The 27,698-nt window shown below is 43.0% G+C and overlaps 1 protein-coding gene across 1 annotated transcript in view; it reads right to left on the bottom strand.

Annotated features, from left to right (window-relative positions):
- The window catches only part of T265_05275 (hypothetical protein), a gene marked incomplete at both ends in the record, with an annotated part of 40,116 nt that overhangs the window by 2,121 nt on the left and 10,297 nt on the right, over positions 1-27,698 (bottom strand). The window contains one exon of the mRNA XM_009170250.1: positions 10,686-10,859. Coding sequence (XP_009168514.1) covers positions 10,686-10,859 — 174 coding nt within the window. The remainder of the gene's footprint in view (positions 1-10,685; positions 10,860-27,698) is intronic.

Raw genomic sequence — 27,698 nt, 5'->3', positions numbered from 1 at the left:
ATATATATAATGTTTTTTTAGTACGAACTGTCCAATTTATGGACTTCAGACTGGTCAAATGACATTCCTCAAAGAAAGCCTGCTCCCGGCAGCAGGCAAAAAACTGCCCTTCTCTTGTTAAATCCTAAATTGAAACGGAGGACGGAGAAAACATTGACAAACGATCTTCGCATCACCTGGATTGCGGGTGACCGGTCAGTGTGGGAATACTTTCAAGAAAAGGTCACTACCAACTAAATGCAACTTTCCCACCAGTTCCACTTCAAAAAATATTACGTTACCTAGCAACTAGACAAAATTTAAACAAAACCAAAAACGCTATAGGAATAATGGACGACTTAACGACTAGCCTGGACAAAATTTGCAGGCAACATAGTAAGTTTGTTCACTTACGAGTTCATATGGTTGTAACGAAACATTAGGTTATAAACAATGGGCCTTCAGGATTTAGTGCGACCAGTCTGGTAGACCCAAGCGAACGAAGTGGGTGTAGACCGTAACTGGACTATCTAAGCAGAAATCTGGTTGAAATCAGGTTACGAGTAATGAATAAATAAAGGCCAAGGTACGTAAAATTTGGAAGAAGGAAGTAATTTTCTAAAAAGTTCTGCCGGTGCCCTGTCGTCCTCACTTTCTATCACCTGCAGGCTTCCACCAGCAGTTATTCTGTTGTTGCATCGTCGTTACTCGCTATTCGTTACCCGTCACAAAAATCAACTTCTTATCACGCCAGCCATCTTCTACTGTGCTTAATTGCAACGACAGCCGTACCGTGGAGATCCGTGATTGTTCGCTTGCATTCCACCTGCTCAGACCTCAATATATCTCAAGTGTATGAAATCATAGCAAAAAGACTATTGGCGGAATCAGTAGTTCGTCTGCAAAGACAATTTTAATCCTGGAAACATCAAAAACGAGAGATTCGGCTGGGTTCCAGGTTAGTCTCTCACAAAGCAAAATTTGTTTGTAAGTGAGTGTATTTCACTATCTCTCCATCTCATCTGGTCAGATACCCGTAGATGTTTAGATAAGTTGGCGAAATACAATTATTTTCGAGAGACTCACCTAGAACCCAGCTGAATCTCTCATTTGCTCATCCGCGCCCTATTAACTATTAATTTTCATCTACTCATAAGTAGCTTGCTTATTCTTCCGATGTCCACATAGACCTTCGGGTATATCCGATTGTCATTTTTCGGATTACGCTGCGGTTTTCGTACCCATTGACTGTAAGCGCAATATTCCTTGGAATACCTGTTGCAATCAACGGAACTATTGCCCACCGTTGCGGTGATTCGGGTCATGCTGAAATGTGCACTTGCTTTTTTAAAAAGCTCAAAAACCAGAATACCCGATAGTTTCAGTCATTTTGAAATTAGCAGTGACATGAATAGTGATCACGGGGTAGAGGAACAATAAGGTTCTCATATGAACTACGATGAGGGTTTCAGAGCCCACTAAATCCACTTCTGTGGTGAAACTTATCGGACCAATGATTCCGCGAACAATCTGTGGTAAAGACTGCTGACAAGAAATTTCACGTAAACGCAATGCAGACGACAAAGAGCATGCAACTGGCCAGATATGACTGAATGTTGAACAAAACGTTACGTTCGTGTGCGGATGGACGGCATGTAATGATGCCCGTTTTTGTTGAAGATTGCGGTGTTATGGAAACTGAACCAGGTGACAAAAATGGGTCTATGTACGCTCAAGAATAGAGAGATGAAAAAGTTAGCCACAGGTTAGCCGACTAAGGAGCATTTTGAGCCCACTTACGGTAATTACAGGGTCTTGAATCCAGCATGGAAGCCACCATGACGTTATAGGATGCAATGCTAATGAAGTAGCATTGTAACAAGTCGTCATCAACAAAACATGGGTAGTGATAACAAGAATTATCTCGACTACTCTCAGTTGTACGCGAATTTCCTTTTGAGACGGGACTCAACTGAAAATAGCCGAATCTCCCGTTCATGATCGTCCGCTTCAACCGAATGTGCTACCCCATGTTTTGGCTGGTACGATATTCACGATATCGCAACTCACTGTCTAAACGTAACACACCACGGATAAGCTTGCCAAACTCTTTTCGATGGTTGCAAAGACTTGGTCATTGATGTGCTGCTGCAGTTAGGAAAATCTTACGCAAAGGTTCGATATGACACCTGGCTCAAGGTGCAATTAACGGGAAATTCCCGGGTCTGTGATTGTTGTCTGAGGGAACGATGTGAGCTGCCCAAGTTAGCAGGGAACATAGATGAAAAGGACTAATTTCCCCCCCCCCCATTGGGGCGTTACTTCGTTAGGTTGTCTTACTTACTACATCACCGTAAATAAAACCGGTTTCTTGACATGGTGTAGAACGTGTTACAAACAACAGGTTAGCTAAGCATTGCGCCTAGGCCCCAACAGACATACACTGCAATTTAACACAATTGAGAACAACGACTGAAGAAGTTCCAACTAGAAAGAAAGAATGAACCGTCTTCCCTACATTGATGTGGATGACTAAACTTCATTTCAGTTTAAAAAACATCGTGGAAATCAATCCTAATTGAAATTCAAACAATGACAGTCACGCAATTCTACGAATTTCATGGGTCTCATGATCATGCATTAATTATGAATTAACGGGAAATTCCCGGGTCTGTGATTGTTGTCTGAGGGAACGATGTGAGCTGCCCAAGTTAGCAGGGAACATAGATGAAAAGGACTAATTTCCTCCACCCCCATTGGGGCGTTACTTCGTTAGGTTGTCTTACTTACTACATCACCGTAAATAAAACCGGTTTCTTGACATGGTGTAGAACGTGTTACAAACAACAGGTTAGCTAAGCATTGCGCCTAGGCCCCAACAGACATACACTGCAATTTAACACAATTGAGAACAACGACTGAAGAAGTTCCAACTAGAAAGAAAGAATGAACCGTCTTCCCTACATTGATGTGGATGACTAAACTTCATTTCAGTTTAAAAAACATCGTGGAAATCAATCCTAATTGAAATTCAAACAATGACAGTCACGCAATTCTATGAATTTCATGGGTTTCATGATCATGCATTAATTATGACAGCCACGACATTTATTTCAAATTTCCCCCCCCCCTCAATCAACAATCATCAATCATTCTTACTGTTACAGTTTGATTCATACGACTTTTTTCTGTTGGGAAACTTCGAAAAAGGGCCAAAGTGTGTTAAAAGCACACGATGCAATATACGACTAATGTGAATTCGGTTGCCGTGTTGTGCATGCATAAATGTGAGAACATGCGCGAAGGAACTGCATCCATAAGGAAAGGTTCAACCTCACTGTTGGATCACACCCACCCTGTCCAGCAGTTGTTCAACGCTCAGGCAAGCAACACGGTCTCAGCAACGCGTATTGGTTCACGCGAACAGGACTGCCTCATGTGACAATGGGCCAGTAAAACATGAAGTCGTACAAGATGTCACAGCATACCATCTACGCACGTGTGATAAATCGCATCAACATAGGTATGGGAGAACCGCCAGCGATAGTACACGTGAAATATGGGTGCGTCCAGACTGGATGTTAAAATCTGAGAAATCTAAAGTTTCACAGCAAAAAAGAACGCAAGTAGGGAAGAAGGGTTGTATGAGTTGACAAATGCATTACTGTAAAAAGCTTGTTCGAAATGGTAGGAATGGCGGTACAGCACGTGGACAGTATAAACAGTCGGCTCTAGGAATAGTGACTGCCGTTTGGTGAGGAAGCCCGCGCGGGAGAACGTCCGACCGGGAACCAACTTATGAAAATATGACCGTCGCCTTGGTGGACTAAATTGTCCAAACATAACAGGTGCTAATCATGATTGTTTGCTTTTCAATATAGATTGGCTTCACTTACAGGATGAAATTTCGTATCCCACACTACCAGCAATCTGTCAGTAAATCAGAGGGATGGTAAAGTTTATCCGATGAGCTAAAAAATCAACCTGAGAAGCCGTCACTCGAGGATCAGACCAACACATGTGACCACGTGATGCGGATCCCGTGAATGAAGGATGAGTGGCACTACACCCCGTCTATGTGCGAGGCAATCACACTTGACGTATTCGGAAAAATCCCACTGAGTGATGCACGAAGTCAAATCCAGATTACAAAGTATCGAGACTTACATAAAATGCGATACTGCATGTACAAAACTACGTATATGAAAGAAATGCGAACATCAAATTATGGGGATTACCGTCTAAATTGTTGCACAAATTGGTATACTTCTACAGAAAGCCTTAAAAGATTATGGAAACGCTGTAGAAACAGAATATCCGGAGAGGACGGTAAACCGATTTGAATGAGCGATGAACGTGTGCGCACAACACGTGGTTTCACATATCAAGGATCAAAAGTTTATGAGAGATTACGGGTGTGTATCGAATCTATGAGGTAGAAGCAGAAAACAGTGGGTTCAGACAAGGGGAACGTTTGATCGAGGGGAAGGAGGCTCGTGGCCGAACGGTTGTATATAAACTACTTGGTGGGAGGTTGCGGGCTCCAGACTCCCTGAAGTTTCGCAGGATGCGCATGGTTGATGTTTCTCAACGAGGATGAAACAGCCACTTTCCATCATAGTTTAATTTCAGTTATAGGAAGAAGTTTCCATTGCTGAGTAAGCAACTGCAACTATACTGTTTAAATGATAGTAAAGGCATAACAACTGTAGTACCTGCAGTGAACTCGCTGGCCAACGAAGTTTGGTTAAAGAGGATGTATTGGATGCTTGAAGGATTGAACGCAGCTACACCAAATCGTACGAATGCAGTACCGATCGACAGTCAGTTTTACCCATAAGCGAGCTAGGCTGTCAGTGAAAATAGCTGTTCTTGTTGGAATCATAAAAAATCTAATTTCTTGTCCTTCGGACATTAGCATTAAGTTTATGAATGTAAAAGCGGACTTGTTCCGGTTCGCTTCTTCCAAAAAAAGCAGGGTAGCCGAGCATCTGATATTGAACACATGGCAGTTGACAAAAAACGGAGTATCATGTACCGGTGCCCTTCTACTCTCATCTGCACAATACACTCTGTATGAGAGCAAAAGTCAAGAGTCTGACTTGGAGACCACCACTAGGAACATGAGAAAGCCAATGAAGTGGATGTATACTTGATCAGAAATCTACCATTACATCAACGATCAGTGCAATTAAATATGTCTTTGCACGCAATTCGTCTGCGCGAGTTGTGTAAAAGGACTAAAACTGGAATATAACTCAGCGACGACCAAAGAATAGGGTGAACAACCTGGAAGACGAGGGTGGGAGCTTAAAGAATATGTAGGGTCAGGAAAGCGAATGCCCCCCCCCAGAGAAGAAGAGACAGAAAGGTTTTTATGGGTCTCATTGGTGCTCGTTCTAAAGTGCAATGACAATATGTGGGAAACAGATAGAGCATATGTACTTCTAAACGCCCTCAGAAAAATAGAGCCTGCGCGATTTTTGTCATGCATTCTGAAAACTCTAAACACGGGTACCGATCACTCCCAATCGTCAACCCTAATAGTACCGCTTTATCAACTTCCTGCATTTGCACCATTATTCCAGTTAAATCATCTAAGAACCAAAGAGAACGTTGGACTGGATTGCCAGGATTGAAAACTCGGACATCTGACATACAAGAACACCGTGGTATCACTGCCCGCATACCAAAAACAATGTAAGCAAGGGAGTCTAAAAACATCCTTCAGACACATGGCAATTCCATTCTAGTCAGAGGTACTGTTGGGAAAAATATGTTACTGATTCGTATTCTCCCTGGTTACATTACGAGGTCTATCATATGGAGTTTGCACTGCTAACAATGCAAGCAAAGATCATTTTGGAGCCCATTAGCCGCACAATGATCTTAGCTGCAAAACCTTTACGAGTGGAGTGAAGCGTTTTGCGCCAAAATGTTGCGTATGTGCTCAATCCAAAAACCATCCCCATCTAGGTTCATATATTTGCAGCTCACCAAGTTTCATTGTCCACTAGAGCAATCATACCTCTGGCGGAAAGTCTGGTAGAAAAGTTCCCTAGCGTCGCTGAGACTCCGGGATGCTGAATGGGGCTCAAAAGTTTGGACTGGTACTCTCAGCTCAATTGCCCGATTACTTTAGTCCATCAGGGACACGTCATAGCCTTCGAAAATACCATTCCATCGTGCGAATACTGAGCCACGATCGTTTCACCTGAGACAGTTAAGCCAATCTGTGCTCGTTCACGCGAGCATCTGTCATCGATTCACCCGGGTGGCCATATGCGAATGGAAGTGAGCCACGATTCGCCGAAATACTAAAACAGTTGCCATGTACAGTACAACCAACACTCATGCTTTCGAAAGGTTATGGCACCATGTCCGGCGGGCACGAAAATAGGAAAAGCCACGAGCTCATCCGTGCAAAATTTATGCACTTTTGAAAACCGAAACTCACTGACCAAACTACCTTGGCTTTCTATGAATACACGCAGTGGACTTAGGTTTGTCAGTTTGTGCAGCAATGAATTGATTGCATTTGCTTTCATCAAACAGATTGTTTAAAACCGAACCCCCGAAGCAGAACCATTTCTAAGTGCTACGAGCTTTTTAAGCTAAAAGTGTATGGAGGTTGGTAGTCATACGCATCTTCCGAAAAAATAAGAGGAACAATGCATACGCACAAGTGTGTATTCCGGATTCTAGCTTTCATGCTAAGTTACAAGCTTTTCAACCGATTTAGGGATAAAGACTCATTTTCCCAACTTTAAATAGACGAAGAAAAAGGGAATGGAGAGTGAAAGGCCAAGGCATCACATGACTCTGCACAGTAGTTTGTCTCATAGATTAGTGGAAAACGAGACTACCAATGATGGTACACAAGAGTACTGTACTGAGTAAGGTCAATACCCATGTTGCAATAAGATGGAAGGAACTAACACTCTACCAGTAGTCTAACATAGGGTTATTCAGCTCCTGAGCCAGTGGCACAGGAGTCGGGGGAACGCTATCAATGGCAGGTTCTTACTTTGGGATTAATTAGCTTTATGGGAGAGAACCTCGGATGCTTTTGAACTTCCAATGGATCTTCAAAAGCATATCGTCACAGAGAACAACGGCACGTATATGTTAGATGGCCGAAAATTCATTCATGTTGTGGAAACAAGCCTTGTGTACTGGACTATCAATGTTGTACTAACAACTAAGTTTTGAAATTCTGATGACGGTGAACTAGTGGCCACGTTCTGATCATAGCGTAGCGTTAAACGGAACAGAAATTGAGATTAGCGCTACACGAGTAAAGCATCGGAATGAACTGGTAGCAGCATGGTTGAGGTCATTTTGTTCACAAAATCACTGTGAGGACCAGGTGACGAAGATAAGTAACACACTAGACCGGTTGTTCGGGGTTATGGCACCATGTCCGGCGGGCACGAAAATAGGAAAAGCCACGAGCTCATCCGTGCAAAATTTATGCACTTTTGAAAACCGAAACTCACTGACCAAACTACCTTGGCTTTCTATGAATACACGCAGTGGACTTAGGTTTGTCAGTTTGTGCAGCAATGAATTGATTGCATTTGCTTTCATCAAACAGATTGTTTAAAACCGAACCCCCGAAGCAGAACCATTTCTAAGTGCTACGAGCTTTTTAAGCTAAAAGTGTATGGAGGTTGGTAGTCATACGCATCTTCCGAAAAAATAAGAGGAACAATGCATACGCACAAGTGTGTATTCCGGATTCTAGCTTTCATGCTAAGTTACAAGCTTTTCAACCGATTTAGGGATAAAGACTCATTTTCCCAACTTTAAATAGACGAAGAAAAAGGGAATGGAGAGTGAAAGGCCAAGGCATCACATGACTCTGCACAGTAGTTTGTCTCATAGATTAGTGGAAAACGAGACTACCAATGATGGTACACAAGAGTACTGTACTGAGTAAGGTCAATACCCATGTTGCAATAAGATGGAAGGAACTAACACTCTACCAGTAGTCTAACATAGGGTTATTCAGCTCCTGAGCCAGTGGCACAGGAGTCGGGGGAACGCTATCAATGGCAGGTTCTTACTTTGGGATTAATTAGCTTTATGGGAGAGAACCTCGGATGCTTTTGAACTTCCAATGGATCTTCAAAAGCATATCGTCACAGAGAACAACGGCACGTATATGTTAGATGGCCGAAAATTCATTCATGTTGTGGAAACAAGCCTTGTGTACTGGACTATCAATGTTGTACTAACAACTAAGTTTTGAAATTCTGATGACGGTGAACTAGTGGCCACGTTCTGATCATAGCGTAGCGTTAAACGGAACAGAAATTGAGATTAGCGCTACACGAGTAAAGCATCGGAATGAACTGGTAGCAGCATGGTTGAGGTCATTTTGTTCACAAAATCACTGTGAGGACCAGGTGACGAAGATAAGTAACACACTAGACCGGTTGTTCGGGTGCTGCCAGGTGGGGCACATTCCACTACCCTCACCTATCACGTGACCCCATACCAGCTAGGTGAACACTGAACGTAGCTGAGAAAGCTAATTGCATGAGCGCAAGTGAAGTCATTCATTACGGAAGTCAGAACTGTTGCTGAAAGTACGAGTTCTATTAACTGTCTGGAGAGGATATGGTGCCACTTGTTTCATATCAGCCATACCATACCGGAAAACCACACAACATTGTTAGGCGCTCTATTCAAGCTTACCACTAAGAGACCTGTTTTGTGATAACGACCCAGGAAGGCAAAACCAGAGAAAAGTCTTGACTCAATACAAACACAGTGTGGACGCATACAAAACATAGTCGATGATGGTACGCACATTCCGCAAATTTAAGCACGAAGCATTCATTCTATCTGTCAGGCAGCTGCACCGGTGAACAGCAAATCGGTTGTGAAGGAACGCAATGAGGGGATAAGAACACGTTGATACAGATCGATAAGCATAGATGTAAGCTGCACGAAGCTAAAACTGTTCAGTGAATGACCAACTCTTGAGAAGGCAAGGAAACAAGAGTTATTATTATCAGTAATGTCCTGAATACGAGGGTGTGATGTAGTTTAAACACAGGCAAGCTCGACCATAAAGATAGTCACACCGAAACAATAAAAAGTATCACCATGATACCAGTAAATTTCGGTCAACCCGAGCGCAACACATTTAAACGATGAACAGTTGGAAGCATTTGTTATTCTTCCAAAGTGGTCCCGGTATGAATTATCCGAAATCTGTCACGGGTGTTGATCAGTTCCAGTTGACGTACAGAGATTAGTTTGGGATATATAACACATGAATAGAATAAGATGTGGGAAACCTATCAACGCCAAGCTTGCTAAGGGATACATCCAGCCCTTCGCAAAGCTTTCACAAAACCGCCAGGCTTTGAATGTAGACTGATTCGTCGCTCGGACGATGAAATGTATTCGTAAACGCACTGCGTTCATGTATGAATCTGCGGTTGCTAGATGAGTATTCATGGATGGCGTGTATCTTCCAAATTTGCCTGAAGGCTAAGGAAAAATCTGCTCCATACTCCCAAATCAGGCTTTTATAAGTAGTGAGCTACCAGCTACATGTGCTGGCATGATGCAGCACTCATTGGTGTTAAAAGTAAACATAATTAGCTAAGATACCAAAGGATACAAATGATACCTAGGAAGAACCCTGGTGATTTATTCGCGATCATAACGACCACACGGTGAGAAACAAAAAACCCGACAATTTGCGTAAAGATAAAATATATCCCGGTATGGTCAAGCTAGGCGAAAACGGTAAGCCTGTATCTATTGGAACATTAGGTCCTCGAGTACAAAGGAAGGAGCAGAATACCTAGTTTAATAGGCTTCTCATGCCTCAATGGGACAGTCCATGTAACAACAAAGACTGATTCAGCACTCTTACTTGTATCTCTGAGAAGTTGCTACGTTGTGATACGTGTCCCACTTTCAGAGTTGGACAGATGGAGGTCCTCTCAACAGTTAGTCCATCAAAGCTTCACGAGTAGATATCGTTGAGATCCAAAGGTCAGGTGGGAAGCGCAATACGTTCGCAAATGTTCACACAAACTTCTGCGTGCATGTTGTCAGGTACAGAGGAATTGATTACTAACAGTTAGACGTAGTGTAACGGTGATAATACTGATGGGGGGCATGCGAGTAATATGTTTTCTTCTTGTAGATTCGCTTTGCGTCTCTTGAAAAGGGAGATCTACTGAGGAATTCGTGGAGTCGCCTTGTAGCGCTTGCTTGAATTTGAGCAACAGTCAACGGATATCCAGGACAAGAAGACGCGTGCAAGAGAAGATGGATGTCCAGTTTTTATAAACAAGTTGCAAATGAGAGTCTTGCTCCCCTGTCCAATAGTCTGTAACCAGTCAGTTGGCATTTTCTAATAAATAACTCCGCAGTGAAAGCCCTCTGCCCTTCAGTAGTACATTGAAGGAAAGTCACATAGTCTTGGAAATAACAACTGCACGCAGTGTGATGAACTCACACAAAACCGTATCCTCACCTATTCAGGGGACAACCATTTCGAAAGCCCGGATTCATGAAGACGGTTGAATGTTGGATAATACTGTAACTTAGCAGAAGGTTCCCGCAGTGCAGTGAGTTATAGGTTAAGGTTTCCGAATCCCGACAATTTTCAACAACAGGTGACTTGTTAAACTAGTGGTTTGTACCAGCAGTGAAAAGCACGTCATGGTACTCACCTTACCCAGTCCAAGAACTAGTGCTTCCAAGTGCAGCTGAGCACTTCCAGTAAGATAAACAGGAGGCTGAACAACAGCTTCGGAGTTCCATTTCGACCGCATTGTGCCTGGTTTAACGATGAACGTCTCGCTGTTTGCTTCACAGTTTGCTGTGGTCAAGATCGGTGTGTCAACCTAGGTTGTTTGGAGAAAAATCGAACAAAAGTCGTGTCATCAATCATCTGACCGAGTTGGATGAATGGGAATGTCAGAGGAGAATAAAACATCGGGTGATGTTTGACCACGTGACTTGAAAAAATGAAAACAAATAGTACACAGGGCGCTGGAACCGAGAAGAGAGGATTGTAGCCTACTGCCAAGAGGAAGTAGGTTCAAACAGTAACACTTTGGTACGTCGTAAGTGAAATTAGAAGCACTGTTAATCACGGATGCATTATGGGTGAAGAGGTAACTAATGGAATGATATGAATCGCCTTATCAAACAGTTTCGATACAGAGTTTTTGGTATAGATTTCACATGACAAACGATTCTAGCAGGCTGTTGGAGCTGTTACCAAAAAGTTGGCGGGTGCTCTGTCTCAACCTGATGCAAAGGAAAGCATTTGCGTGCAAATTCTGGGTTCGAATCAAGAACAATAGTAACATAATCACGACTAACAAGTGAAATGCACAAAACCAAAATCGTCTGGAATTGTCGATGCAATGTATAGATCACTACACGCATGCACGTGTGAATCTAGCTACCAGTATCAAAATAGAGCAGTTCTTTAATCGTTATATCCAAGTCTGATAGGTGGGGTAGCACACGGAGGCTTTGGAACGGTCAGTTTAGTCGTTGAGATTACATTGTCAATTGACCGTCAACATTCCATTGGACAGAGGCCCTAAAACATAAAGCACCATTGTGATTGCCCAGATGGAAGTGGAACCAACTACTATCGAAGCAAATCCGAAAGAAGGCATAGGGCAACTGCAATGAGGCATATTCACATGACACATCGCGCCGCCTAATTTTAACTTTGGATGTACATAGACACGGTGACTGTGTAACCCATACATAATTTTGTTGAACTTCTAAATAGCAAGCGGGTAGTCGCCGGAGGCAATCTCAGCATGTTTACGTTCATCATTAAATCACACGTAGGCAACAAGTAAAGTGACTGACCGGTTCCAAATCAGATGAGTAACTCTGAACCTCTTGACTGTTTACTTACTAAAAGGAAGTGTCCTGATGGTCAATGGAATATTTGTTTTTAGTTTAACATGGGAAACTGGACATGCGCAAACATTACTCATTGAACAAATGATCAAAAGTTACACAATTCTGCCCGTTTCTCAGTTGGATGACATTCATTTACTAGGCTGACTAACTTTTGTTTCTATAGTCAAATTCATACCTCACGCATTGAACGAATCACAAGAGCTCATGTCGTGTTGCAACTCTGTCAAGCAGCTTGCATAATTCATCACAATTATTCCACAAAAGCCGATTTCTTGTGAATCATGATCTTTTTGAGATAGAGCATCCATTTAAGGAGAGAACAGATACAGTGAACCCCCTTTAGAAGTAATACTAACGTGACTAAAAGAAATCATTCGTTTTAAAGGGGAATGCGCCCTGAGGGGGTTTAGTCCACTTGACCACAAATTAATCTAAGCACTCAGCAACGCATTCAGGGTCATGTAACCCACTACTTGACTGTTTTTCGAATCCGGCCAATCCTGTTTCAATGGCTTTACGCTTCGCCAGTACTCTTTAATTGAGAATACTCACACAATGCGTGATATTGTTGTTTACTGTTTGATTTTTCCGATTCACGATACTCATCTTCACGCTGGCACTGTGGGAGGATACAACCATTACACTTAATTGGTTTTCTCGCCGCCGTTGTCCTCACAATGCGCGCGTGACATAAAAAGCACTCCTGTTTGATATTACACATTTCTCTTATTGACTGGAGTTCAGTATCAGTCATTCGGTTGTAGTGACTTGTGTGGGTGAACAGAGGTAACCGATAGTGAAGCTGTGTGTTTACTCGGTGCTAACACCTGAATGACGTGAATTCCAAGTTTCTTAGGAACCCACCAGTTTCTTCTGAGAGGAGGGAGGGCTATTAACATTGCTGTCCAATTCTGATCCAAACTTACTGCCAACCGGTATTGAATCGGCGCGAATCGGTCAAACTAGTTCAGACAGGGAAGTCTTATTCATTCAGCTATCGTTAATGATTCAGACCCATGGCAAACCCGAAGTTTTTTCTCATATCAGTCTGGGGAGCTGAACGAGGTTGTTTAGGTTTACTCAGATGTTGTTGGTCATGTTTAAATGACCAAAACAATTTGTCTCGTTGATAGCATACGCTGGTCGGGGTTTTTCTCCTATTAGGTGTTCATTCTGGCGGGAAATAAACATTGAAGAATGAAACCGAAGTGTTTTAAGTTTAAGTCAAAAAGTTCAATCAGCTACTACGCGAAGCGAATCGTTCTCTTGTACAAAAATTGTTTTTGAAAAGAGGGTCAAGGTATGAATGCAATAAACTACTTATAAGGTTTCTGCAAATCCTTCGACGGCGCACGACCGGTTTTGCCCTTCTTGGGGCTCATCAGGTAGGCGCAGCCCTGAGGTTTCGATCGACTAGTTCGCTCAACAACCCTCTGTGCTGATGTAATGCACTACTCATAAGGTTGCTGAAAACTCGCCAACAGCCCACGACCGGTTTCGCCCTTCTTGTGGCGAAGTCCCCGATTTTCCGTCAACCTTATGTTTTACTTGAAACCAAGTTGCACGAAATTGCGCGAAATACACTCATTTGCAAACAACTTCTCGCGCCTATCCGATGGGCCTCAACAGGGGCAAAACCGATCGTAAACTGTCGAAGAATTTTCAGCAACCTTATGAGTAGTGTATTACGTTTATACATGTATCACGATATCTCAAATATTGTACCAGCTGAAACACGAGGCGGCCTGGTGCAGCATGTTCAGCTGCTTAAAACAGCATAAACGAGAGATTCAGTTGGGTTCCACATGAGTCACCCGCAAAACCAAACTGGTGTGCAAATAAGTGTATTTCGCTAGGGCTGCGGTTTTGTTCCTCCCATCCTGGAATTCACCCCTGAGGGAATAGGTGATACGGTTTTATTGACAGAATGATGCTAAAGGACTATAGTTTGTTCAATTCTTGTAAGACAGCCAAAAACACACGACCGGTTTAGCTACATCCGAGCGAAGCGATGAATTTAGCGTTGAAGAGTTCATCGAAAATGAGAGAACGCAGATGAAAATAGTCCGGTGGCTGCTATTCAACCAAGCTCTAGTTTGGCCCCTATTCGCTTGGTAATAACCCGGTTACCGAAATCACGTGAAAAGAGAGATAAATATCCGGTTGAATTTGTCATATTCAAAGTAGTTCCGCCTGCGAGTCCGATAAAGGGAACTTCGTTCAGCATTGTCATAAACGCTTGATAAAAGTACTGTTACGAATAAGTGCAACTCGTTCAAATGTGTGGACCATCATCGTTACTTCACTTCCTCAGATAAGTTACATTTATATCAACCGAAACCGGGGGATTCATTGAACAGGAACACCACAATCCTTCTGGTAGAAACAAGTTCCATCTACGGACTGATTTATAGCGGATCTGTTTAAGCCACATCAAAAATGTCCGGATTTTAGCAGAATGCAAGATGAATCGATAAATGAACCATAGTGTTCAGTAGATTTGGTAGTAGTGTTTAGTGTAACTAACCTCAATTCCACCACCACAATAGTACATCAAGCAAACTGGGGCTGAGAACATCACAAACGAGAGATTCAGCTGGGTTCCAGGTGAGTCTCTCGAAAGAACCAAATTAGTTTGAAAATGAGTGTATATTCGCTAATTTCGTGCAGTCTGGTTTCAAGTAGAACATAAGGTTGACGGAAACCCGGGGACCGCGCCTACCTGATGAGCCCTAAGAAGGGCGAAATCGGTCGTGGGCTGTCGATGTATTTTCAGCAACCTTATGAGTAGTACATTACAAAGACAAACTAAGGCTTATTCTGTCAGTTGAAAGACGCTTAAAATGAACTGGCATATCATCGTTTCAGAGAAGTTGGGAAATCCGCAGATTGCTTTCCGATGTGTTCTGAAGCGATACGCCGGAATCAACCTGGAAGCCCGCAGATTAACAACAAGCTAACCATCAGCAGGAGATTTCCCAAAGGGGAACCGTCCATTTGAAGCGATAACTTTTGCTGAACGGATTGCTTGACTGTAGGCCTAACCACAGACACTTGATGAGTCCGAAGCAGTGTGAAACCGGTTGTGGGCTGGTAAGCGGGTGTAAGAAACCCTATGGGTAGTGCAATGCTGCATCAAGAAAACTGCCTCGATTTCTCGAAAATCCTGCCAACTAAAGCATGAGATGACCTTCGCACAGAACATTCTTTTGAAGAGAAAAGATATTCTTCAGTTAAGGATCCCGTTTACACCAAATCAATCTACTAATTGGTGTATTTCGCCAGTGGCGTACAATTCGACGTTCAATTAAAACATAAAGCTGTTGGAAACTCGGCGATTAGCCCTGATGAGCCTAAAAAGAGTAAAGCCTTACTGCATTCCAAATGATCTATCTTACCCATCGAGGGGGTTCCTTGGTTTTCAATTTCCTCTTGAAAGACAGCATGGAGGTCAAACATTCAAATATAGATATGATGGCATATCATCAAGGTTGTGTAACAATATCATCCATTTCGCAGCTGTCTACCGTTTGCGCTTGCAAACAAGTTGCAGAACAAGCGCGCAGTTTGAGGGAAACTCAAATTACACAATCCCCTTCAATCAAGACCTCGAAATAAGTCGAACGAATTCGCTCATGCTGGACAGTTAGTTAGTCGTGTTATGGAAAGAACATCCCAACATTGCGATAGCTATGTACGGCTGGGAACCACTTTGGAAATGGAATCACTACAGCGATAGCGGTTGTGATTTTCGCACATAACCGGAGCGTTCAGCGCTAGGTCACGTGTGTACAGGTTGGCGATTTTCGCAGATGTGTAGGAGAAACACATGACACATCGATGCGACAGTCATTGTACAATTATTGATTACCAGTGTGGCACCAGTGCGTCCTTGAATAAGAAGCAACACCAACCAGCATGCAGCTGATGAAATGATGCAAGTCAAGGTGAGTGTTTATCCATTTGGAGGTTGACTTCGCGCATATTTGAAAACTGTCTAAGGGTGCGTAATGACGTCATACCATAGGGTGACGTGTGCTAAGTGTGCTGTACAAACAGTACCGTAAATACGGACTGATGAAAGCTGGATATTTGAAAATTGTCAACCACACAGTTCAGCACGTCAGAAACATAGTGAAAAAAACAGAGTGGCTGGCACGGAACGATTTCATTAAATCACAGGACTGATGAGTGTTTACAGTGATACGAGAAAATGGCATACGACCTATTCGAGTACTTCATAGAGTTTAAAAACACACAACACTTGCACAATTATTAGCCGAAAATTCGACACTAGTGGGCCTAACTATAAAATTCACTCTCTCCGGATGCACCCATTGGGTGATCTCAGAATCATTTGGAAGGACCAGACCTTTGTTCCTCCTCAACACGCTCTCTCTTCCAAGTGTGACCGTTCACCCAACGCGACAAAAACATATCTCTCTAGGTGTTTTCGAGAGACAAAGTCCTCTCTCGATAACGATCAGGATGTGAAACTTTTACATTATACACATTTTTTAGTTTGCAAACAAATGGGCGCCTGACTACCTGCACTGTAGACTTTAAAAAGGGTTCTCATCTGTGTATATGTGGAAAAAAACACCAGGTTCTATGTTCTATCAAATTCAGCACATGATGACTTTCATGGCCATGTGACGATTAAAGCTATGCAGAGACATTGTGAAATGGAATGAGTGGGACATCGAAATTTGTAGTTTTATTGAAATAAGTACAGTCTGGAAGATGCGAAAGCAGGCAAGCTGAATCATACTATCACAATGAGTCAGGAACGATTGGCTTTTCATCTACCTGTAGGTAGGAGCATGTGCTTCATGGATAGGGGCTCTAAACTGTTTTTGGAATTTCAAAGGACAACCACGACACTTTAAGAGGTTTTAGCGGACCTATTTATGGCTGACTTTATTTTGGTGTCTTCCGGTTTTTTTTACTCCAAGGAAATTCTCCATGAATATTATAAGCGATCAATCTAGACAGTTGATATTTCGGTGGAAAAGAGTCATGTTTGCCATTCTATCAGACATGGATGCATGGACCATCCTGTTGTGAGATAAATCCATCCACAGGGTTTTGCGATGATAATAGTGGGCCGTATGAAAATCCATTACCGTACGGAAGTGATCGCTGACGTACAACCACCAACTAGTGGCAACGATAACATCGTGGGGTCCTTAAGGAGTTCATATCACTAGAACATCCAACAGTAGCTGAATCCTAGTGAAAAAAAAACACTTTCTCACCACGAGTTGGTGTTACGTGAGAGTATGCCTGCCTTATTTGGTTTGGAATATGACATTTGGTAGTACCCGCTTTTGATAGGTCTCATGAAATAAACCCAATTTCAACTACCTACGAGGATTACAATAGAAGGTTTCAAAAATGGAGATCAGGTGCACTTGGAGAGAAGAGGGAATAAACTAAAACCAATTGTTCCACTAAGAGATTATGCGAACGCGATCGAGCATAAGTAGACGAGGGTGGTCGCGCGAACTCTGATGACCTGTCTCAGAAAATACGGCTTCACAATAAATAGACTCGAGTAAAGCAAATCGGAAGGGAAACTATCAGGAGACATTATCAGTGCACAGTTGAGTAGGTTCTCTTCCTTTTTTATTATCTCGGAAAATCCGAGCAAAGCCAACCGTGTCAACGAAAGAACAATGGCTGAACCCAGCGGCATCCATACACAGCCACACGGTTTCATTGAAGACAACGAGAATACTTAGGTGATAAAGATATTATACATCCGTTTGGGTGATTGACTGCGTTCGCCCACTGTTTCTTTCAAAACCATTCGAGTGTGCCCAACTTTAGGCATGCTTAATCCTAAGGCTCTAGAGAATTCGATACAAAATAATGGTGCAGCTGTAGCACCATCCCGGTGCCTAGCCGCCATCTCACACGACGGAAGCACGAAGGCGGAGATATTTCCAAGCCTAGACAGAAGCAGTCTAGATACCAAGGTTGTATTCCAACCCTGGACATTCCAGTCAGTAAGTAGCACCTTAACTACTGACCTATCTCAAGCTCGGTACACGGGAAGCCGAAATGAAGGCCGGGACATAGAAGACACGAATAGTGTTCCAGATTACTTGCGTAATGAACATGAATTCGACTCGAATGACAAGGAAACTTTGTGCAACCCGCGCCTTACTCTTTGCGCGGATTCTCAGATTTATAGTGAGAGGGGTTTCTTTGTTCACTCATACCAGGCGTAACCTACACGAGATTGGCCATAGTATATATTACTACTACAGTTAAAATATCACATGTTTCTTCGTCGGGATTAACGAGAAGTTACACATTCCTTGCTGTCCGGCAGATATCGGGGGTCACCTCTGGAAAAAAACTGTGAAAATATACCAAAACAAACAGACAACCCGATGAATTAAATAGGCACACAAATGAATAAATAAACCGTGCCTGGACGAACCCTTTATATGCAACATCGTCTTCAAATAAGTTATCCATTTTTAGGTTGATGTTAGGTGGTTACGTGGAGCGAAAGGAGATAGAAACAAAGATGTCCAAAAAAGGGGCAGTAAGTTGTTGCCAAGGTTACGTGTGATTTCAGTGAAATTTTAGTTGATATGTAACACATCGTTTCCACATAGATTGTGTTATGAGCTGTATAATTGTCTGGATGGATCTTGATGACTATTCTCAATAGTGACGTGTTTATACTTCCACGTTGGTCTCAGAGCACTGAGAAGGTGGAACAACTCACACTAGTCCTTCGTAAACCAGTAGTTTTCACTTGATGCCAGGAAGTTAAAACAGAGGCATATTCACCGACGGGAAGTACCTGTCTGTTTGGAGGTTTAGCTGAGTTCATAGGGAAGATCGGTACTGTTTCCAGCTAGAGACCTTCACTCGAAAAACACCCGCACGGCACTCGTCAACTCGTCGGTCCCTTCAAAATACAGCCACATCTCTGATGCACCAGTCTTCGATCTGTACAAGCCCCTCAGCAAATGACCCATGACCACCCCCCGTGTCTGACTCAAAAGGTCCATTTAAACATAACAGATCGGCGACAAAAGGTTTGGTTATTATGCATACCTAGAGTAAACGCTTATGATGGACGTTTAAAAGCATAGTATCGCTGTCTAGGAAATTTGTGCAAAATTGTTTATTCACTCTAACCGACAGATGGCCCATCCTCGGATGGAAATGTGGGAACGATCGCTGAGATAAGAGAGATAAGAGTCTGACGAACCCCTTGATTTCGTGTAGTTCAGACACAAGGTGCAGCTGACTCAAAGCCAATATTCCAGAAGTTTGAGGCTGAAAACCCTTGATTCCCACATGTCAACCGTCTCAGTTGAGTGCTGCTACCATATTCCGATTGAATACGCTTGGTTTCACCAAAGCTGTCACACACAGGGACAAAGAGAGTGTTGCGTTTAAAAAATGCGCACAGTCATGTGTTCTGCAATTACACAGCAAATGTCCACAAGTCCGGCACCTGGATGTGTGCTAAACAGACACATTGTATGGTGAAAAAGATAGCTAATTAGGTTGCATTTCAGTAGTTTGATCGGTCTTGGTGCAACACATATAGATATCACAGTCCAGAAGAACGTAGTAGAGGTTTTGGTTGGAAGTCTATACAGCACGTTCATATTAGCAAGCTAGGACATAATACCCTGTTAGAATGAAGTTTATGACGTCAAATGAGCACGCGGTTGGGGAGACAAGGTATATTTATGCTTTCCCACAAGCAGAGACTTACCCGTCTCCCGCTGAAGTGTACGTAGTGAAAATCACACTCAATATACTATGTTATCCTAAACCATATAAACTGTTTCCTAAACAGACTACTGATTGTGAAGTATCTAGGTGGAATGCAGTGTATGAAACAAGTTTTCCAGGCAGAAGAAATTCAGCACTAAACGGGTGTTGTTCACAGACACTGGAAAAGAAGCACGAGAATGAGAAGGTAGTTTGGGGAATAACAGTTGACGGGAAGACCATGGAAAATATAGACAGTCTGCGACAGCTGTTTAGGGATAAAGCGAAGTAATTCAAAGCCTGGAGAGAACGGGCTGGAATGAATGAAAATGTCTCTTCTGAATGTTTTTTGGTTGTTTCACAGGCTTCTTCTAACCGTGTTAATCAATCTGCACACAGTATAGTCGATATCCTGGGATAAATACGGTTCCCACAAGTCAGTGCACTAAAAGCGTTTGTTTGCATAACACAAGCATACACCAAATTCACTACTATCTTCTAAAGAGACAATTTCGTGAGATATCGAAATGTCTTTTCATGAAGCACTGAATGCGACTTTGGTTGTGTATGGGTTTATTGAACTGTGTGATGGTATCTTTGCTTTGTCTACAATGCAGGCATCGGACATTCAGAACTCTTCCAAATTGACAGTTACCCAAAGTAGCTTTCTCGAGCGACCCACCTGGTTGTGGGTGGTGTGTTACGGTGTGACGGCGGATACTACTGGTGAGGGATGCGAGTAGTCACATATTTCCTCGAAGCTCCGATCCGTGTCTAACGGAAAGTGAATTTTATTACGAAACTTGCAGAACCGCTTTGCAGTGTTCGTTTATAATTGCGTGATGGTCAATGAATATCCATCAAAGTTGGATAAGACGCGTGAAAATGTCTAGTTGAGAAAACCGATTTGCATATGAGGCGTTTAGTTTCCTATCCAATAGTATGTAACTGTTTAGTTGGTGTTGCTAATGGTTTGCAGTGTTCGTTTATAATTGCGTGATGGTCAATGAATATCCATCAAAGTTGGATAAGACGCGTGAAAATGTCTAGTTGAGAAAACCGATTTGCATATGAGGCGTTTAGTTTCCTATCCAATAGTATGTAACTGTTTAGTTGGTGTTTGCTAATGGAAGACTTTACGGCGAAAGGCTTTCCTCCTTATATCAGTACTCTGTTGGACCGTATAATTAAAGCCCTCCCATAGGACGGAGGTTTTCAAGTTTATCACCCCCAAGATCATTATTCTCACGATGCTAGAGGGGTCTATCGCATTACCATTCAACTTTTCTGGCCCCTAAATAGCTGTGTTCAGTATTGGGTGCATCCGATTGTAAGCACGCCATAAAAAGGTGCGCGTTATTATGCAGGTCTCCTTCATTACGGCAATTGCTGGTGTTTATCATTGATTAGATTCTCACTAAATTTTCGCGGTATTCTCAAAAGTTGTGGAGATGATCCCGTGAAGAATAGACCCGATGGTCTTACTTGATAAGCACTTGAGGGAATGCATGTGCCATTGTCAACTAGTTGGAGTAAAGTTACAGTACTCAGTGAAATGTCTTACATAACTATGTTAATACCTGATACTTTATTACACCTCTATTTGCTCTAGTCATACCGTATGGCTAATTCAACTGGCTAACTAGAGTCATACTTAAAAGCCGTTGGAGCATCCGCACAATGGTCGATTAAAGGTCAGAACTTCAATACCTATGTGTGGCGAACCTAGAACAATTCTTCTGCTGAATAAAACAATGGAAGCATGAGGAGTGCGAATAACAGAATCGGCAGTTCGTGTACAGGAAGCCGTCTGACTAGGAAAAGACAGTATAACAGGTGTCGGGACTGAAACCCTCAGGCTATCATGGGTGGGGTTGCTGCTGTGACGCAAATGTGCAGGATAATGGGCTTCTTATTTTCGGCTTTTCAAACTGATAGATTCAGGGAATATTGGCAAAGCAGATGGTGGAATTAGAGTGCAGTTGAATAAGTGATTTAAGCAGCATCCCAAAATGCTGAGAACTTTTGTCCAGTGCGTCACACCATTTTGTACCTTCTTCAACCAAGGTTATTGAAGATGTGGGGGGAGGGCGAAGACGATTGACTTTACGCAACAAAGTGCTGTTCTGGTGTTCAGGTGAAGCGGGTAAATGGGTGTGGCCATTGAATTCCTCAGGTATACGTTCTTCGGAAAGTTAAGCTAACTTCTTTCATTCTAAGACTTGCTGAGAGGTCGGGACATAGATTGATGGTTATGTCGGTTAGCTTCTCAGGGCACATGGTTTGATGCAGAACAGTGTGAACCATAGCAGCCTTATTCTGAAAAGAACGTGCTGGATGAGAGTTGGCTAGGTATTCACACAAAGTAGCAAAACTTCTGCCAATATAGTGTCATAATAAAGCTAGGAACAAGTCATACTTACACAATCCATGACATGAAATCCCGCATTTGACTTCCTGCCACTGAACTACTGCATTTGTCACTTTTCAACCGCGTGCTATATGAAAAAAGTTGGCTAGTTTTCTTAAAGGCCTTAAGGGAGAAGAACAGGGAACGATGAGGAGCCTGGTCAAGCGATATACAGAGACAGATGTGTCACAGTATGACTACTGCTGGTAGCGGTGGTGTTGACAATGGTATTCTACAGAATCTGGAAAGTTATGGATTTCTAAGAAAACAACACAAGCTCTCTGTGGGAGATTAGAATGAGAGCATACGAAACCTCAACGGAATCCCCGTTTATAGTATTCCACAACTGAATGTACAGCACACTGGATTGCCTCATGCCATTTGATTACGAAGTGGAAAATTCGGGTACTAGGCCTACAGAATAAGCCCGAAGAATGAAGGAAACCGTAGTGGGTTTCCCAGAGTGTTTATCGCCATTATGCATTGGTGGTGTCATTTGAATGGAATGATACTACTTGTTAGCATTGTGTTTAGTCACATAAATGGGCAAACCTCTAAAAGTGTCCATTTATCTGGAAATACCATTTTTCCGTTTCCAGAGGATCGGCATCACTGACAGATTTGCTTGCATTTAAATGCAACGTGGTGAACCTGTATTATCATCATCACCCTATTTCATTTAGGAGCAAGGTTTGATACCGCGAAACAAGAGGTCACAAAGACGCGTTTGCGTATCAAGAATAAAAGCATTAGAAATGTACCTATTTCTAATTACTCTCAATTCGCATTGGAACTGTTGGTGTTAGGAGGGGATCACGGTCCAAACCCCCGATCAAGTCAAGGTTAGCCCAAAAAAGAAGAGAATAACAACAGAGTGAGACAGTGCGTCAGTAGTGCGCATAATGTGAATCATCTAACACGGCAGCGAATAACTACAAGGAACCGATCGGACAATAACGTTTCGTGTAATATTTCCTCGCACAGAGTAAATAATTTACTCTTTGTGAGCCATAAACTGTTTCCCTAGTGATTCTGGAGGATTATTCAATGCCACGGAAATTGCTATCTCAAAGGCATTTCCCAATTAAAGCAGCGTGCTCGTGGATTTGGGGAGACATCGTGACGGGTTTGGCTTGGTGTGAGAAAAAGTCGATGAGCTGCGAGGTTCGTAAACACAATCTCTTGCCCCATGGACAACGTACTACGCATTTTTAACCTGCCGATCGCTAGCCTCAAAGTGCTATAATTTTTGCACTTGCGTATCATTCCTTAACGTTAAGAGAAGGTCGAATTCCAAATTCAATTTTTTTTACTGAAACTAGCTTTCGACTGGAAGATTTGTGTGGTAAAAGTGAAAACGATCTGCGGTGTTTGCTCATCAATTTGAATGCCACCCACTCAAAATTTGAAAAATTCACCCGACTCGCGATTAGTCGCGAAATATTCAACAAAAGTTTCTCCTATTCTGTGCTCATGGATTTTTCGACCAACTGGGTAATCACAATTGACGAGGCATTCAATAGCCACTACCGGCGTTGGTACACGATATCATGAAGATGGGTGGCAAAACAAACAAAAGAACCGAGCGCTTGCGGCACTCAACCTCGCCCACCTTATCCACGCTATGCACATTAAATGAGTTTTCATGACGATAGAGATCATGTCAGGAAGTGTTCTGTCAGCTGTTTCAAACAAGCATGCACTCAACCTGTGATATGCGCGATGATCACGTACAGAAGGGGGCTCTTGTTCAACATGGGCCGATTTACCAACTAACTCTGTTGACTTGAAAATTATAGGCTCATATTTGCAGCGTCGAGGCGAAACCCCCTTGCTACAGTTCACTGGCCCATTAAAGCGGTTAGTAACCCGAGTGGAGGTACGAGACACCTAGTATGGAGTGCTTCCCTATTGAAGGATTGCGCCGTAGTGAGGACACAATAGGCAGTACTAACTCATGTTCGGGGAGATATTCGAGATCCGTTCAACTATCGCTACAGACTATTAAAAACCTGCATACAGTAGAGAAGAGGAACAACGAACCAGGGAGTCACTAATATTGGTCGTTTAGCGTACAACGCATTCATACATGTTACAAAAATCACCAGTATCCATTTTCGGTAAATGTGGCAACTACGGGCTCGCTTGCAAGCTAGCCACAAAGTTGTGTTTTACGATTGTGTATGGTCTGTTGGCGTATAATCTGTCGATGAAATTTGAGCCAGTGTTGTTCGACCAGACAGTCTATAGATTGAATTGTGATTGAAAAGTAGCAGAAACGGGAAAAAGGCAAACAAAGTTGGGGAAACGTATAAAAGCTAATCACTTGGGAGAAGGACCTCAGTTTTGGATGGAGACTGCGATATGGTATTTAAGCAATGAATGGTCACCCAAGTGAAAATTTCCCAAACCAGTAGAAGGCGCAAGAGCCACCCCCCGGGACAAATAATATCCGCAGGTAGCCGCCTGACTAGTCTTGTTTGGAAGGTGGGGGAGTGATCAGTATTGGGGAAAAGGATACTCTATCGACCGTAATAGAGAACAGTAATGAAAGCATCTCAACTTTTGGTAATAATGTAATGGTACCTTGAAGTTGGTCCATCATAATTATTATCCCATTTTATAACACTTGCAATAAAACAGGCACCTCTGTTTGTGCAGGGAAAAAGCACCGGAAGAGAAGTTAGGGAAACTGCGTTGGTTGGTTAGGACCTTAACAAAAACCAGCCGGAATAGCACCAGAAATACTCATTTGTGTCCGAACACGTGAGCGACCTCATCGTAACCATTCGCACTCTGTAGTGTATCTCCCGTACAGTGAGAGACAACTCTAATATCGAGGATAACTGAAGCGGTGTTAAGTCTATGCGACTGTGTTACGTGTTTGAGAGGTGGCATGGCATCATCCAGAGATGTTCATGTTAGAGTTTCTGTACAATGGCAACCTCCAGAGACCGAAGTCGTGGTCGTGTGATTATACCACCCTTGGTAGAGACCTACGCCATAAAAGGCTATTTTGTTTCGCAAATGAAGTGTAGTGGAGCAGTAAACTCTGCCCAGGAGACATCAAATCGCAGGGAAGACCACTCTTGGTTGACCCTTTGAAGTGATCTCTCAAGAAGGAGCAAATGTTCGTCTGTATTTGTAAGCAGGAAAAATCAGTTCTCATTGGCCTTTTCAAGTTATCGTTTCTCCAAAAACTGTTCCATAAAGGCACTCTCGGTCAGTACTTGATCATTTATAGGGAAACACATAAAAGATCTCATCTGAAAGGAGAGGGGGAATGGTAGGGAATGTCCACCAAACAGATGAGAATTACGTTAAGAGACTTCCAATCCCTTAAAAATTAGACGCCATCTTGAGGCTTTTGTTCAGACGCCTAAGTAATGTAAAACACGTACAGGAAACCGTGCATGAATATCACATCCTGGTCTGTGTTCGCACCACGAGGAAGTGATATCAAAAGGGCGTAAATATCAAAGTAATTTCACAAGAACAAGCTCAATTGTTCCAAATTTGACAGGCTATCTCTATTAAGTGTTTCCTGAGACAGATCTTTTTGATAAACTGACTGTTAGTATTCACTATCAAAATGTCGACTTGAGTTGTCACTTGAGGAATTCAACACGGGCGCTATCTTACTAGCGTTGAGGACACCGTTCACATAAACTGTTGAAAACAATAGGTCAGAGGGCCGTAGATGTAAAGTGTTTGTAAACAAGCGACATATGGCTAACGGACTTCTGTCACTTAATCTGTCCAAAAGCGCTTCAGTGTACACGGCCACACTTACCACAGTTGTTTGTTTGTTTGCCCCGAACAGCATTGATAAGCTAACGGACTTCTGTCACTTAATCTGTCCAAAAGCGTTTCAGTGTACACGGCCACACTTACCACAGTTGTTTGTTTGTTTGCCCCGAACAGGCATTGATAAGACTTATGCTCGCGCAGTGTCCTGGTTTAGTAGGGACTAGTGAACAATGTTCGGCCTAATTCAAGTGCAAAAACCTCAACCCACTGAGCAGGCGATCTCTGGAGCATCTCAGAGTTCAGTAAATGAAGGCTATTATCACCACAAAGTAGAAACGTGTCATCAATACGGTGTGGACTATTCAACGTGTCATTTATGGATAACGATTATCAGCCAGGGTGCGACTTTGGAACTCGAGAGAGCGGTCGTTTTTCAGGGGGATCGCAAATTAAGTCGTTTGTTCCGGAGAACAATGCGGTGCTTCTCTGGGGGAGTGGATATATTGTATAGGGGGTCTCTCTCAAGGGTGGTACTGCGTAGTGGTTCACATCACTATACAGAATGGTTTCCACCAATACTGATTCTGCTGTTCATGTGGGGAAGGGCTGATGGGCTGAAAAGTTTCAGGGTCTCTGCAATACACAAAATTCCAGAATTTTCGAGCGTAAGGGACTAATGTGTTACGCAGAGGGTCTGTAAACCTTATTTTCATGTAAAGTTCTAGTTGGTTCAGCGTATTTTAGGGTTTGCGGATTACTGTAGTGATAAAGGGTCACGTAGCTTAGCATCATGTTTGGGAACCTCAAGGACGTTGAAAACAAACTTCTGTGCATTGTGATTAGTCACCTGCCTAGTTGGTGACTTAATGTAAAAGAAAAACACTGAATACAATTTTGTACCCTTGTCTCTGTTGGGGAGGTCGCTTTTCAGGAATACGTAGAGTGATCTTTGATGTAGAGAGCCCTTCCAAAAGGTACCTATCCAAGCCAACTCTTACGGGACCGGAGTGAAGTGGTTCTTATTTGAGGGAATTATACGGGAGGGGAGACGTCGTTTTGTCGTAAAGAGACAAACATTGTGGGTTTCAAGAATCCACGGTTGTTCTTTGTTCATTTATCGAGTTTAGCCATTTTTCAAAGCTCCGAGGCGCAAACGTTGGCAAATGGTGGATCTTTCTAGATCTCCAGAAATCGCATCACTCGAAATCTTGAGGGGAAACGACTATAAACACGCGGATAGCCGACCAAGTCGCATAGTAGTACCATCCGACTGGAGCTTGATCGAGCCAATTGCAGGAGAGGAAGTTGGCCGTACGATCCGTTTAATGGGCAATTCGTCCCCAGGCCTGGACAAGCTCACACCCAGGACGCTCCGCCGGTTCAATGCTAATTTGCTCGCTGGGTATTTCAACTTATTTTTGTTATCTGGGGGTTGTCCCCCACATCTGTGTAGAGCCCGTATTACGCTAGTTCCGAAGGTCCCACATCCGACTTCACCTGATCAACTGAGACCGATCTCCGTGTCATCCATTCTTGTCCGTTGCTTCCATAAGGTGCTTGCTGATCGCTGGAGTCGTAGATTGCAACTGCCCTCTCTTCAGTTTGCATTTCTGCATCGGGACAGCTGTTTGGAAGCCACATCACTGTTGCATGCCCTGCTTCGTCACTCTTCAGCGACTGCTTCTAACCTCAGCTTGGCGTTTGTCGATATCTCGAAAGCGTTCGATTCGGTTTCGCATGACACAATCGTCAGATCTGCCAAGGCGTTTGGAGCTCCGTCACCTCTAGTTCGATACATCGCACAGTCCTATGAGAATGCTGTAGCAGTTTTCCCCAGTTCCGAGGTTCACTGCCACAGAGGTGTGAGGCAAGGGGATCC

This window comes from Opisthorchis viverrini (assembly GCF_000715545.1).
Source record: "Opisthorchis viverrini unplaced genomic scaffold opera_v5_99, whole genome shotgun sequence".
Taxonomy (NCBI): domain Eukaryota; kingdom Metazoa; phylum Platyhelminthes; class Trematoda; order Opisthorchiida; family Opisthorchiidae; genus Opisthorchis; species Opisthorchis viverrini.
Note: the sequence above shows the minus strand (reverse complement) of the source record. Positions and strands in the feature narration are given on the sequence as shown.